Raw genomic sequence first — 13834 nt, 5'->3', positions numbered from 1 at the left:
TTTAAAGTCAGAAAGTGGGAATTCTCACTTTAGTCCGAATTTAAAGTCAGAATTCGGACTTTAAAGTGAAAATTCTGACTTTTTTCCTGTAACCCCCCCCTTTTTTTGCCTTCTTCCATAGTATAGGTTAGAAAGGTCTATTGAAAGTCAAAAGTCGTTAGAAAAATACATCTTCAGGTAGAGTACAGATGCATGAAAAATATACTTGAATACAGCAAATAAATATGTGTACTTTGTCACGTCCGACAACTTTCCTTGAGTAAATCAACTGCATTGTCGTGGTGCACTGTGTAAAGTTGCTCGTAAAGGCTGCGTTGCCACCCCCAGTCGCAAGGCGGCAGTATATTGCCCGGCTCCGGTCGCAGCACTAAAGATGGACGCGGCCGTGTTTATTCTGTCACTGATCGACTGTTGTGCACTGATTTTCCTGGCCGTCTATTTTGTATCCTTTACTCTGCATGTTTAATTGTATGTACGAGGAGCCCGTTTCTAGACTTTTGCACCGTTCCAAAAATATGTTTGAGTGTCGTCCTATTAAAGCTGCAAATGGATGAAAGAACGAACTACCATGCTAACAAATTAGCCATATTGCTATCGTTTCCTTGGCAGCGTCCGTAGTAGAATTTTAACTGTGCAAGCTCAATCGTCGTTTTCTCCCTCCAGCTTGAACAGGCTACGATCAAGGCAAAATACATCGACACTGATTTAATTGCAATTTAACGTAGTAATGTTGTCAAATTATTAGTCGTACTATTGCTCCTCTGAACTGGTTGTTCATATTGTTTTGCACCACCTTGATTTAAAGGTCAGATTATCACCTTGTCTGATCTAGAATGTGACTACATCAATGCCAGAGCATGCTGCTCCAAACTCAACAAAGTAAGTGTGCATTGACAAGTAACTTTTTATGTTTATAATATATGCCTGTATTATGTGCCCACTCTTGGGTGTGGATACTGCTGGTAACTGAATTTTCAAAGTCAAAGTCAAAGTCTCCTTTATTGTCAATTCCTCCGCATGTCAAGACACACAAAGAGATCGAAATTACGTTTCTCACTATCCCAGGGTGACAAGACAGAGTTCACAACGCACATACAAGTAAACAACACAGGAAAAATAACACAAGAAGTCAACATCAATGAACAATAAGCGTGATAGCACGCTAGCCGCTCCCGATGCACAGCAGAGTCCGGTAAGATGACAGTCAACCAGGCCACTGTGAACACGAGCACACAGCAGGCACGCACTGTCCGGTTCGTGGATCCTATCAGACGAACGCAACCCATCTTGTCGCGAACGAACGTACGCCAGGAGAATGGAACGCTGGGCGAGCTGGGTTGGCCGCAAGCCTGGCCCGACGTCTCCGTGCTGGCCCCTCTTCTGCTGCTTCGCAGACCCACTGCCGACGCATCCCAACAATGCTCCAGGACAGAGCAGTCCGAGCTCACGACACAGTCCAACCGGGGGAGGAAGAGCAGGCCAGTCCGGCGTCGCTCCATGACGAAGCAGTCCGAGCGCCCTTAATCTCTCCGCACCAAAGTCCAGAACGCCATAAAATCCACTTCCGCCGATGTTGAGCAGAACATGCCCGCCGCACTAGTAGCACGACGTATCACACGAGACGAACACACACAAAACTGCCGGACAAACACTCAGTAAACACTCACACAACACCGAACGGGACAGAGAGTGGCCGCTGCGTGTGCACGCGCCGCCATCTTGAACCATACTATTTGCCTGCGGGGATCAACTCCGTCTGTCTATCTACTTGATACAAGCAGTCGGCATTATGCATATTAACAAATAATATCCATTTGACGCAGTACCTCTCCAATTGCTATAGTCATTTATCTTACATTCCTGACAAGTTTCTGTGAAAATACATGCACACAATTTTGATATGTGCTGTGCACACATCTAAGTTGTGACTGCTTGGTTTTTTTAATGCTCATGTTGCAGTATCTGTTTTTATTAGCTCGGATGGAGTGAGCATACTGATATTGTGTTTTGTTTTCAGTGGGTAATACCAGAGATGGTTGGCCAGTGTCTGTCCACTGTGCTGATGTTGATCTCCACACATTGGTTCATCTTCTTTCTCAACCTCCCTGTAGCAGCTTGGGACATTTATAGGTAAACTGGTGTTCTGTTTTAATGGCATGTGTGTTCATGTTGTGGTCAAGGTTGTCAGTGTGTTGACTCACTGTTGTTGTTGGATCAGATACGCAAAGGTCCCGATGGGCAACATGGGCGTGTTTGACCCCACGGAGATCCACAACCGGGGGCAGCTCAAGTCCCACATGAAGGAGGCCATGATCAAACTGGGCTACCACTTGCTTTGCTTCTTCATTTATTTGTACAGGTAGATGACCACACAACACTTTGACATGTTGTCAGTCCTCATTTGAGTAAAAGCTTGACATGAACCCGCCTCTGTTTTGGCAGCATGATTCTGGCTTTGATCAACGACTAAGGTGAGGAGCGGGCCCCCCGCCATCCATCTTCACACTCCTGGATTTAACGTTTCCTTCCTCCCATCCTGTGCCTGGGCTGAATGGCTCAAATCGTTCTAGCATAGTCTTACAAAAAGTACTTTGCAGCTGATACAAAGGTATCAAAGCCACACTAAAATTTTGGGGGGAAAAAAGTCAAATGCCTAAAAAAAAAACATGTAATATTGTAATGGTACAAGGAGAAAAAAACTAAAATTGCCTAAATAAGATAACTTGACAAGATCCTCAACTGTGCCCATTTTGATGCAGGTGTATATTCCTATAATATTATGACTTTATTCTGTAATAACGTCATAATTTGTAGTATTTTTTTGCACTGAACCTGTCATTGCCGCCCGACACACATTGTAAAGAGCAGCATGTTGCGATAGCTCAGACACAAGTTGATCGTTTTGGCTATTTAGTGAACACTTTGAACTGCTCAGCTCATAGACACGAGATCACCAAACATCCTCTTTGGTTCCAACAGTGGGGCCATTGTGCTAAATAAACAAATGCATTGTTCTGTCTGAACACATGACCTTATGTGAACTCTTAATAAGACATTCCTTCATTTGAAAGTTTACTGCATCGACCTGTATGTCGTTTTTCATCAGAATGTGGCGCGATTGTGTCGTCACCTCCATTTTAAAGGACTGCAGCATGTTTTGAAATGACTCCAATGAGAGGCATGTGTTCCGATTAAACAGAGAAAGTTCCTCATTGTGTTGACTGACATGACTGCTGGTCAGCTTGACACCTGCATCTCACTTGTAAGTCTCTGTCGCAGTGTTGTTTTTCTTGAGATTTTGAGTTTCATAAATAAAGCAGAAAATACAATGTGTCTGAGTTGTCCGAGTGTCTTGTATTTGTGAGTAAATGAGAGTGACCTTTTAGAGCAGTGCTTCTCTATATAATTTTCTGTGATGCCCCCCTTAGGGAGAAGAAACATTTCAACCCCCCATGTTATCAACATTAAAGAAAACAAAATATAAATAAAAAAGAAAGATCAACTTACAAGAAAGAATAACTATTAATAACATTGTTTTTTAGTCTGTAACGGAACAGATTCAATGTGCATCACTTTGCCTGAAATTAGAAATAAATTATAATTATTTAAACTATAAACATTCTTGACCAACTGCCATTTTATGCTGGAAAAATACAATAAAATAATAATAAACATACATAATATTAAATTAAATAACAGCAATAAATAATATTCAATTCAAAGTAATCAGCAACATTAAGTCAGGAACATTTTCAAGTGTACCTAATAATAGGCCACTTTATTAGGGAAATATCATGGTCAAAGGTCACAGTTGTCAAGCTCTAGTCCTCGGGGCCGCGTTCCAACATGTTTTCCAAGTGACCCTCGTTAAGCACACCTGCGTGAAAAGTTTTAGCCACTTTCACGTTCAAAAGGAGCTAAAACTTTTCACGCACCTGCACTTAACGAGGCAATCAAACGGACACTCCATTAGGTACACCGCCATTTTCAAGTGTACCTAATAACAGGCCACTTTATTAGGGAAATATCATGGTCAAAGGTCACAGTTGTCAAGCTCTAGTCCTCGGGGCCGCGTTCCAACATGTTTTCCAAGTGACCCTCGTTAAGCACACCTGCGTGAAAAGATTTAGCCACTTTCACGTTCAAAAGGAGCTAAAACTTTTCACGCACCTGCACTTAACGAGGGAATCACACAGACACTCCATTAGGTACACCGCCATTTTCAAGTGTACCTAATAACAGGCCACTTTATTAGGGAAATATCATGGTCAAAGGTCACAGTTGTCAAGCTCTAGTCCTCGGGGCCGCGTTCCAACATGTTTCCCAAGATTCCCTCGTTAAGTGCAGGTGCGTGAAAAGTTTTAGCTCCTGCGGAACGTGAAAGGGGCTAAAACTTTTCACGCAGGTGTGTTTAACGAGGGTAACTTTCTGATTGGCTGGTTGATCGGTGACATCACTCTGACACTCCATTAGGTACACCGCCATTTTCAAGTGTACCTAATAACAGGCCACTTTATTAGGGAGATATCATGGTCAAAGGTCACAGGTGTCAAGCTCTCGTTCTTGGGGCTGCATTCCAACATGTTTTCCAAGATTCTAAGAAATCTTTTTAAATACCAGACAAGAGATTTTTAAAACCCTGACTCTTTATTTAAAATTTGTATACAGAACAATACAGAACAGTACAATCACTTTTGTAATAACACGCATCTGGCAGAAACTACCTGCAAGCAAAGGAAGTTCCTTCTTTTCTTGTTTTACAGCAAGAGAAGCCCGAACCACAGACTCAAAAGAAACGCTAGCAGAAGCAGAGACTTGAACACCAGCTGTGAGTGACTGAAGTGTGTGTTTGTGTTGATTGAAGGGGATGTTGAGATAGAAACACAGTTCAAGGGCTGGACAATTTTTCTTTTTACCAAGCAAATTGTAAAAGCAGTTTAAATATGTCACTTATATTTTGGCCAAAATGCAAATTTGCACTTTTGTTCATTATACACACCAATTTACAGATTTTTGGTCTGGATTTTGTTTTCAGTGCAATCAGATGAAAATATTAAAAGACAGTCTTGTATCTCATGGAAAAGGTGCACTGAAACGTTTTTATCATGAAAAAAACAAAACAAATAAAAATGCAGGAACCATGTGACATATTTTGTATCCTGTCTTTAAACACAACCTCATCAAACATGCCATAACACAAATATACACCACATAGAACATCAGAAATCAGATTGTTCACTCGAGTCTATAAAAAGAAACACTTTGTACAAGTTTATCAGGATTTCTTTTTTTTTTTTTTACACTGTGTGGGAAGTGACTAGGTAATTGTTAAACATATTATCTCAGTAGAGATGTGTACAAAATGGCTAATTGCGTGATATAGAATATGCCTTCACTATCAACACATCACGTGCAGACCTGAATCCCAACACCCTTTGGGTGACTGGTGCAATAGGTGACATTCCTGATGACACACATATTATAAATCCATCTCACAGCCAGAAACACTCACTACAAGCACTGGCATTGAAAATAGCTACAACAGCCGCATGAAAGAAATTTAACAACGCCAATGAGCAGCTGTTTTAAGGAGATTATTGCGGCTTCATCACTGTGTAAGATTCATGAATATTGTCTTGGATGAATTCCAAACTTACTAAAAACAGAAGAATTGTCAGAGAAGATGGCAAAATCAGACAGACACAATTATGTTTTGACATCCAAAGTCATATTTAGCTTAGGGTAAACAGAACATAATAAAAGCAGGGACTTTAAATGTTGAACTCAATTTGTAATGAGGAAAATAAAAGTGAATAAAACATCTGAAAGTTACAAGAAAATTAAAATATACTAAAACAAGTGGACTGCAGTCTGCGAGAAGAGATGGCGATAGGCTACACTCAAACAAGGATTGGTGTATAAGAGCAACTAGTGAAGCCAGAATAGATGAAGCACATCCACAACAAAGGCATGAAGGAATCCACACTGGCAATCCCAACGTACTGCCACAAATCAGCGACTCAATGTCTTGCTAGATGGAGGCCATACTGTTGAGCGTGTCGTGGACCATCAAACACATCATTGTGCAATCTTGTGCGACATGCTTATTAAATACTTGTTTGTCTCAGCACGAAAGCAACGAGGGGAAGGAAAACAAAGCTCTTGTGTACTTTAAAATGACAATATAGTATAGCTAGTTAAGTCATTTAAAAGTCCCTTTGCGTGGGTGTTACATCCACTGTGTTCCTGCAGGTAAAATCTCAAGACGTGAGGTGAAGAAGAAAGCAAACACACACACACACACACAAACGCACGCACTCTCTCTCTACAAGGAGTGATTTTGTGTCACTTCAACAATAAATTAGGTCTCTGATAATAAATAAAAGGAGGTGGGTGGATCCAGTCAAGAGAAGATGCGTCAGATAACGGACTTCTAGGTGTGGTCTCATGGAGAAACCCAGCAACCGCTCCTCTGGCCTCCAGGATGTCCGGTCAGCAAAATTCTCCTTGCTCCATCCAGTCAAGTGTCACCAGAGTCATTTAGTGCTCGTCGCGTTCACAGCGACAACGGTAGCAACGGTCACAGATCATCAGCTGTCCATGCTGCAACAATCTGTGTGTACAAGATGGCTGGTGTCATTATTTATTCTTGACAATGATACAGTATATATGTGTGCGTGTGTGTGTGTGTGTGTTACGTGTGTGTGTGAGAAAAACTCTCTACCGTTGAGTCCCTCTGTGTCCTGGACATCCAAGTAAGGGGCAGGTCCCCAGATTCGGATGGTTCCGTCATCGGAGGCGCTTGCCAGTAGACCGGGCAGGACGGGGTTCCAGCTCACACAGTTGACCGTGCGCGTGTGTCCTGTCAGCTCCGCGATGGGCAACTCGCTGCGTCTGTGCCAGATGTAAACTTTGTGGTCTGTGAAGGGACAGCGCTCGTCAGTTGGCACTTCGATAAAAGTGGACAGTAATACCATTAAGGGTTCTGGAACATCCCAATGTTGTCCCCATTGAAATCACTTGCCTTCACTGCCGCTCGCAATGAAGTCTTCATTGTGGCCTCCAAAGCAGGAGTGGATGGTGTAGAAGCCCTGTGTCACCCCTTGGTACTTCCTCACCAGCACCCGATCCTGCAGGTCCCACAAGTGCACTCCCTGCCAACACAGTAGCATTCAACTGAAGTGGGAGCCTGACGCTTAAGTTTCACCACTTTTATGGCTTTAACAGCCACTGACCTGGGTAGCAACGTTGAGCAGAGCTAATCTTCCATTCTTGGAGACAGTGAAGGACATGATGGGATGGTCCTCCTGGACTCTGGAAGAAGCCATTAACCAAAGTCACACTTAAGACAATCACTGATTCAAACCACCATACTTCTGTCAAAAGGATGGATTTTATAATTTTTTTTTAAGTTCAGCTTTTAAAATGGGCCTCAATTTAGGACAGGGGTGTCAAACTCATTTTTTTTTGCGGGGCGCATTGTAGTCATAGCTTCTTTCGGAGGGCCATTATGACTGTCAACCCAAATAAATGTATGAGCACCTCATATTATATACAGTAAAAGCTACAAAAACAAACTGACAAATCAGACGGGTAAAAACTGGTCAAATATTTCTAAAAAAAGATATTAAAAGTGAAGACAATTTTCAATTTGAATTTGATGCACAATTTGTCTTCGTGGTCCACATAAAATGATGTGGCGGGCTGTATCTGGCCCGCGGGCCTTGGGTTTGACACCTGTGATTTAGGAAGAGGAGATCTAGCTTTATGCACAAGTGCGTGCTGCTATGCTACTGACTCACATGTTTCTATCCGTCAGGTCCTCAAAGTTGTAGCCTCGAATGCGTTGGTGGGTGTCAGAAGCAAGGACGCTCCGTCCGTCTCCCAAACACCACAGGCACTGCACACGAATGCCTTCCCACGAGTCCAGTAGGTTTCCATCTAAATCCTGTTAGTCCCAGTTCAGGTATTTCCAAAAACAGATTAGGAAAAATTTGAATGTGAAAGAGGTCCTAACGAGCCACAATCAGAATACTTCACACTCAGTGTAATTTGGTAAACAAGAATAAGATTACATATTTGATTTGACAAGAAATGACTCTTTCTGACTTGATGTCTCTCTCATGGATTATTCTCTTAATTCAGTCGGCAAACTATCATTTTAGCTGTTTTTGAAATAATGGAGCATTCAAGTCAGGTTTGGCAAAAATAGTGCTACAGTGCTAAATCCACACTTTGAGTCAGTGCTTCTGAAAGTCTGTTTTTCTCCAAATTATTTGTTTTATCAATTCTTAAGAGGAGTTGTCTATAACTGGTTGGTTGCGACCCAGAAGTGGTTAGCAGACAAGAGTTTATGATTGAGTTTATAACTGTATCGACATACGCTGCTGAATATTTATTTGCAAAACTGTCAGCTTGACCAACACTGGACAACCTCGGCGATGAACTGGTTATCACCGCTCAGCAGTGCAGTTGCAATTTGTTGTGCCTTTACTCACACATTGGTAGAATTGGCCTCTCTGCCCACCAGTGATGAAGCGTTTGCCATCTGGATTCCACGCCACGCTGGTGAGACTATCTTCATGAGATTGACTCATCTTTGTTCGTAACTCCCCCGTCTAAACAACCGTAGAGAGGAACACGCTGCACTGAATTCAAGTTCCTCCAGGGTATGCTGATGTAATGTGACCCACCTACAGTATCTCAGAAACGTGAGTAAACCTCACAATCTTTTGTAAATAACAGACAAAAATGTTCAACCCCTTGGTTGATGTAAGAAAGACCCACATTGGTCACAGAAATAACATCTGACTGAAAATGACAAAACTAAATAAAAACAAATAATGAAAAGAAAGCACTAACATTTTGCTGCAAAGGTTTTGGAGGCCATCACTCACTGCAAGCAAATGATTTTACTAACTTTCAATGAGACTTCTGCAGCTCTCAATGGGTATTTTTGCCCACTTCTGATGAGCAAACTGCTCCATTTGTCTCGGGTTTGAAGGGTGCTTTCATCGGATGACATATTTCAGCTCCCTCAACACATGTTAAATAGAATTTAGATCAGGGATCATATATGGCCAATTCCAAAGTCTTTTTAGGTGTTTTAGGTTTTGGGTCATCATCCTGTTGCAAGACCCTTGACAAAGCTGTCTGACCTGAGGCAGCACATTTAACAGGATTCAAGTTTCACAGTAGGTTCTTTCCTCGGTATGCTACATTTTTCATCTGTGAATATAGAGCTATTGTCCCTTGTTGATTTTTTTTTCTCCATGATTTATTTTCAAAAGTAATGTCCTCCTTGGTCAACTCTCATGAAATCCACTTTGGCTCAAAACATAACAGATGGTGCAATTTGACAAACTGTACAGTGACTAATTCACATTGTCGTAAAATTACACTCATGAGCATGAGAAGTTGAAGCAAATATCTGGTCACTTTTTTAAGGGCCTCAAGGCCGAGATGATCTTACCTGTACATTCCACAGCCACAACTCAGAACAATCATCAGGACCACATGCTATCAGATAGGAGTCATCAGGGCTCCATGCCAAATAAGAAACTCCATACGCATGACCCTCAAGAGTCTTCATTAACTTCACCTGTCGTGTTTCCTATTTAAAAAAATAAAAACAAAAAAATCACAAATTCCAACTTCCCAGTGACAACTCATCCCTAAGTGATGAACTGATGAAAAGTTAACAATACATTACCGTGTCAACATGCCATATAATGACGGTGGTGTCTTTAGAACCAGTAGCCAGTTTTGTGCCGTCATTGGAGAACTTGCAGAACCAGACTTCATTGCAGTGTTCAGTAAGTATTTGCTGAGTGTAGCAAGGGAACTGTTTCCTAAAAAATGGTGACACACATTTATTGCAGAAACTATTATGAATTAAATTCATAACAATTTATAGAGTCATTCAAAAACTATCAATAAAAATGTATTTTCTTATTTACTAATAAAAAGGATCTCAGGAAGTATTAGGTTACCGGCTGCAGCCGTGGTCCAGTAGCAAGGACACCGAGTCCAGTCCGTTGTCCAGCTTAGTGTTGTGGTAAAGGCAGCGCTCCCGCTGTAGTTCCACTGCCTGTTTTAGCAGTGTCTGCAGTCTGCGAGGAGGCAGCATCACTGATGGAGGCAGGTAGGCTACACACATGCAAAAAGATCATACTGTACGGTAAATATTCAGAGCGGAATAACAAGAAATCAGGTTGAACAACATTTTACCAAACACAACAAAAGAGACATTGTCAGTCCCGAAACTGCAATACTAATTGAATCCAAAGTATGCGTTCTAGGAAAAATGATAGCCCTGGTATCAAAAGTAGGTTTAAGGGGTTTTAAATCTACCCTTAAGCAATGGATTAGATTTGATCACAGTGAAGATGAAAAGGCATGAATGAATTAAAAAGGAAAACAATACTCCTTTGAAAAGAGTACAAATCTCATCAAATGTACCATCTAATGTAATAATCCAAACATTATGTTGATTGCAACCAAGACAAATGGTAATATGTAGAAAAGCTGCTGCAGGATTTCAGTAAAGGCATGACAAGCAGAAGGATCAGTCACTGTAGAGTCTGCACACTTGGTGTGTTTGAGTCAGACTGCACTCACTCTGGAGTTTGTCCAGCAGCTTTGTTCGGGATACAGTGCCTTTGCCTTCCCAGTCCGCTTTGGCTCGCAGGTCCTCTGCATGACTGCACATCAGGTACCTTCAAAGCACACATTCAACTTTCTTATCAACTGTCAAAAAGACAGCGGGTTAATAATATTGACGCAAAAGAAGAACTTACAAAGTACAATAATAGGAAAACTCAATGTAATGCCATAAGTGACATTTCATATGGTGCCCGTTCCATCAGTTATTTACAATTAGAATTCGTTCATTACATAAGACTCAATGTTGCCTATGGGCGTGTGACACGACCTTGGTCATATACCATATTCATTCAAGAAAAGAAAACTGTTATACCATTTGTCCCAAAACATGGGATGAAAAAAATCCAGAAAGCCCAAAAAACATTTTTATCATTGATGTGAAGGATTGGTGTACTGACCCGCTCAAAATGTGGATTCGCTCTGTGTTGTACTTGAGAGGAGTGAGTTCAGCTCTGAGAACTTGCAGAGCCTCCAAGACTTTACCATCCTCGAGATACTCCAAATACTTTTGCTGCAGCAGTAGGAACTTCATGCGCTGCACAGATGGGAGTAAAGATAACAAAGACAAAAAAGGCAACGTGACTCCACATGATTTGTATCGCACATTATACAGCATAACCAAGCAATTTATCAATGATCATCCATACTAAAGTCGACATGCTCAATCTTGTGTCATGTTGTTCATTTATAAAAGGGGAAGAAGTCAGCCCCCTTTTTCCTTTATATTAATATGTTCAGTGCAGCCTAACTAGTCAAAACATGGTTTGATTAGTGTTTTGTTTGTGGAATATGAATTAAAAAGGCAAAATCTTCCTGATTTTAGCCATCTCTGGGGGTGACCATTTTGCCATTTGCTGTCAACTGAAAATGACATCATAGTCAGCGGGACCTGGCAACTGTGATGTCAGTGGCAAAATGGTTGACAAGTGGCAAAACAGCTTCACCCCTGATATGGATAAAAATGGCTGAATTTTGCTGCTTAACTCATTTTACACAAACGCAATGTTAATCAGAATGCCATGTTTTCAGTATTGGGGGTACGTACAACATTGTTAAGAAAATTTGGGAATTGACTTTGCCTTTAATTTTCACAACAACAAATGTTAGTTGAGGCGTGTTGGCAGTCTGACGATACACACCACTATAGCAGTAGGAGAATGCATCAGTGCCTTCAGCTCATTTAGGTCACTCTCCGCCTAAATAAGAAAGGTTAAACAAAATCATGTAATCCAAATGACAAATAATGCGACTATGGTGGCTCAGTAAATAACTCGGTTCAACCTTGTCCCATTCTCCTTCCATGACATGATTACGAAACTTTGTGGCAGAGGGATGCTCCAGCCTGCAGCCAGATTCTTGCATGAGGAGGTCCACCGTCTGACTGTAAACGATATATGTCACGTCACAGAATAGAAAATCAATTCACATCATTAACCTGGGAGTACATATCCTCTCATTTGTGTTTTCTATTTGATTTGTTGTAGTTTGCTGTGGTGTCCTGCACTGTACTGACCAGTTTGTGAAGGGCTACATTTAAAAAGGGGTCAAATGCATGAAACAATTCAGAATGATGCAATTCTACATTATTGCAAACTACATGCAGATAGACCCTTTTAGAATGGTTGTAAACAATTGGCCCCGATGTCACGGCTGACAGAGAGGTGAGTGAATGCCGTTGACCTGAACTGACAACGTTGATCAAAATCATGGCGGAAAGGTGAGTGAATGCCATTGACCTGAACTGAAAACATTGACCAAAATCATGCTTTCTATCATTCAGCGTATGTGTCCAAATGTAACAGATGACCAAGTAAGCGAATGGAAACAGACCCAAGATAAAATACCAATGAGTTCTATTTTTTTTCCTTTTTCTGGTAATGTTATTATATTGTTCTGTCAATATGCAATTAATCATTTACAAGAAAAGCATTATACGAACTGATATGATAACACTGTGAACAGAGTGGTCTGTCCTTTAGAAATAAGGTCAGTAATCAAGCCCATGAGGCAAGTGATCATCGAATGTGATACAACCTATTTTGTTTCAATACCTTTTCAATTAAATACCCGGTTGCTAAAATGTATTCCAAAGGCGCACTCGTGTATTTTCGGAATTCACCGTGACGGCGCAGTCATCCACTAAACGACGTGAGCGCTTTGTCGTCATAGAAGGCAGAACTGACAGAATATTTCTCCCCAAATAGTTGGAAAATGGGCTTATGTCATTACGAATGAGTGCCGTCTTGATGTCAGGCACAATGTTAAGTCCACTCCAGTTGACTTACTTGAGACCCAAATCGTGTAAATGTTGTCCGATGAGCCTGATGACGTCTTCCTCAGATTGAGACAAGCGCTTCTTCTTCTTGACGCCACAGCTGATGTCGCCCGAGCTGTTGTTGATGTTGTTAGACGCGGGCAGGGCTGACACTCCGTTGTTGTTGTTGTTAGTCACTGTGTTGCCATTGTTAGTGGCTGACACAAGTCCATTTGAGTGAGCTGCCCCAGTGGCGGACGACTCGCCGTTCTGGGTTCCGTTTCGGCAGGACACTTCTGGCTCTCTGTCGGGAGCTGCCCCGTTAGCCTGCATGTTAGCACAGTTTGTTTGCCGAGCCAAAAAGGAATGACAGACGCGGTGGGACAACGCGAGGGGAACGAAACCACCGGCAAAGGCCCACTGACCCAGATGCAGCCCCAAACTGTCTTGCTCCCCTGCGGCCGAAGCTGCTGCCTGATTCGCGGCGGTTGCTGCGACAAAAAAAAACAAAACAAAAAACCCCCCACGAACAATTCACTCGGAGGACGAAGAGACGAAGGCGACAATGATTCCTACCGCCACATTTTGCGGGATTACGCAGTATTTGGCGCTGTCATATAGCGCTTCGGTCGCGTTGAAGTTAATGGTTATTAAAGCTTGTTATTGTTGCTCCCAGACAGCTGCAGCCCTGTTATGGACTTACGCAGTGACGTCAGCGGAAATTCCTTCATGTCTTTTTGTGCGTGCGGCGTCACCGCAAGGGGCGCACACGTGCCCGATCTCCTCACTTCTATTTGTTTTGCGTACCACCACCAGTCATAGTAAAGCTTAGCTGTAAAATTGTTTTTTTAAAATTATGTTTCTATGCTATAAATGTTTTGGGTCCTAAATACATTAAAGAAATGTTTATGAACT

The 13834-nt window shown here is 41.8% G+C and overlaps 2 protein-coding genes across 2 annotated transcripts; one reads left to right on the top strand and one right to left on the bottom strand.

Annotated features, from left to right (window-relative positions):
- Positions 1-300: 300 nt before the first annotated feature.
- Positions 301-3333, top strand: cnih4 (cornichon family member 4). The gene is made up of 5 exons (XM_049730574.2): positions 301-442; positions 811-879; positions 2018-2130; positions 2219-2359; positions 2443-3333. Exons 1-5 carry the CDS (start codon positions 374-376, stop codon positions 2468-2470), a joined length of 420 nt encoding a protein of 139 aa, XP_049586531.1. The 5' UTR covers positions 301-373; the 3' UTR covers positions 2471-3333.
- Positions 3334-4628: 1295 nt separating this feature from the next.
- On the bottom strand, positions 4629-13640 carry wdr26a (WD repeat domain 26a). Its single transcript, XM_049730571.2, has 14 exons — positions 12951-13640; positions 11947-12046; positions 11805-11861; positions 11064-11200; positions 10621-10718; positions 9993-10149; positions 9713-9851; positions 9473-9613; positions 8499-8618; positions 7803-7948; positions 7236-7314; positions 7025-7154; positions 6725-6919; positions 4629-6613 (listed from the first exon to the last, which is right to left on the bottom strand). The coding sequence occupies exons 1-14, from the start codon at positions 13250-13252 to the stop codon at positions 6591-6593; spliced, it is 1824 nt and encodes a 607-aa protein (XP_049586528.1). The 5' UTR covers positions 13253-13640; the 3' UTR covers positions 4629-6590.
- Positions 13641-13834: the final 194 nt, after the last annotated feature.

This window comes from Syngnathus scovelli, chromosome 9 (genome assembly GCF_024217435.2).
Source record: "Syngnathus scovelli strain Florida chromosome 9, RoL_Ssco_1.2, whole genome shotgun sequence".
NCBI classification, from domain to species: Eukaryota; Metazoa; Chordata; class Actinopteri; order Syngnathiformes; family Syngnathidae; genus Syngnathus; species Syngnathus scovelli.
Note: the sequence above shows the minus strand (reverse complement) of the source record. Positions and strands in the feature narration are given on the sequence as shown.

Excerpts from the sequence above, each read along its gene's own strand:
- cnih4 (XM_049730574.2), top strand. The coding sequence starts at position 374 with ATGGACGCGGCCGTGTTTATTCTGTCACTGATCGACTGTTGTGCACTG. Across the intron at positions 443-810 it reads TTTTCCTGGCCGTCTATTTT|ATTATCACCTTGTCTGATCT; the intron begins GTATCCTTTACT and ends TTTAAAGGTCAG. Across the intron at positions 2,131-2,218 it reads GCAGCTTGGGACATTTATAG|ATACGCAAAGGTCCCGATGG; the intron begins GTAAACTGGTGT and ends TTGTTGGATCAG.
- wdr26a (XM_049730571.2), bottom strand. The coding sequence starts at position 13,252 with ATGCAGGCTAACGGGGCAGCTCCCGACAGAGAGCCAGAAGTGTCCTGC. Across the intron at positions 11,201-11,804 it reads ATTCTCCTACTGCTATAGTG|CGCATGAAGTTCCTACTGCT; the intron begins GTGTGTATCGTC and ends CCATCTGTGCAG. Across the intron at positions 9,852-9,992 it reads CTGGACCACGGCTGCAGCCG|GAAACAGTTCCCTTGCTACA; the intron begins GTAACCTAATAC and ends ACCATTTTTTAG.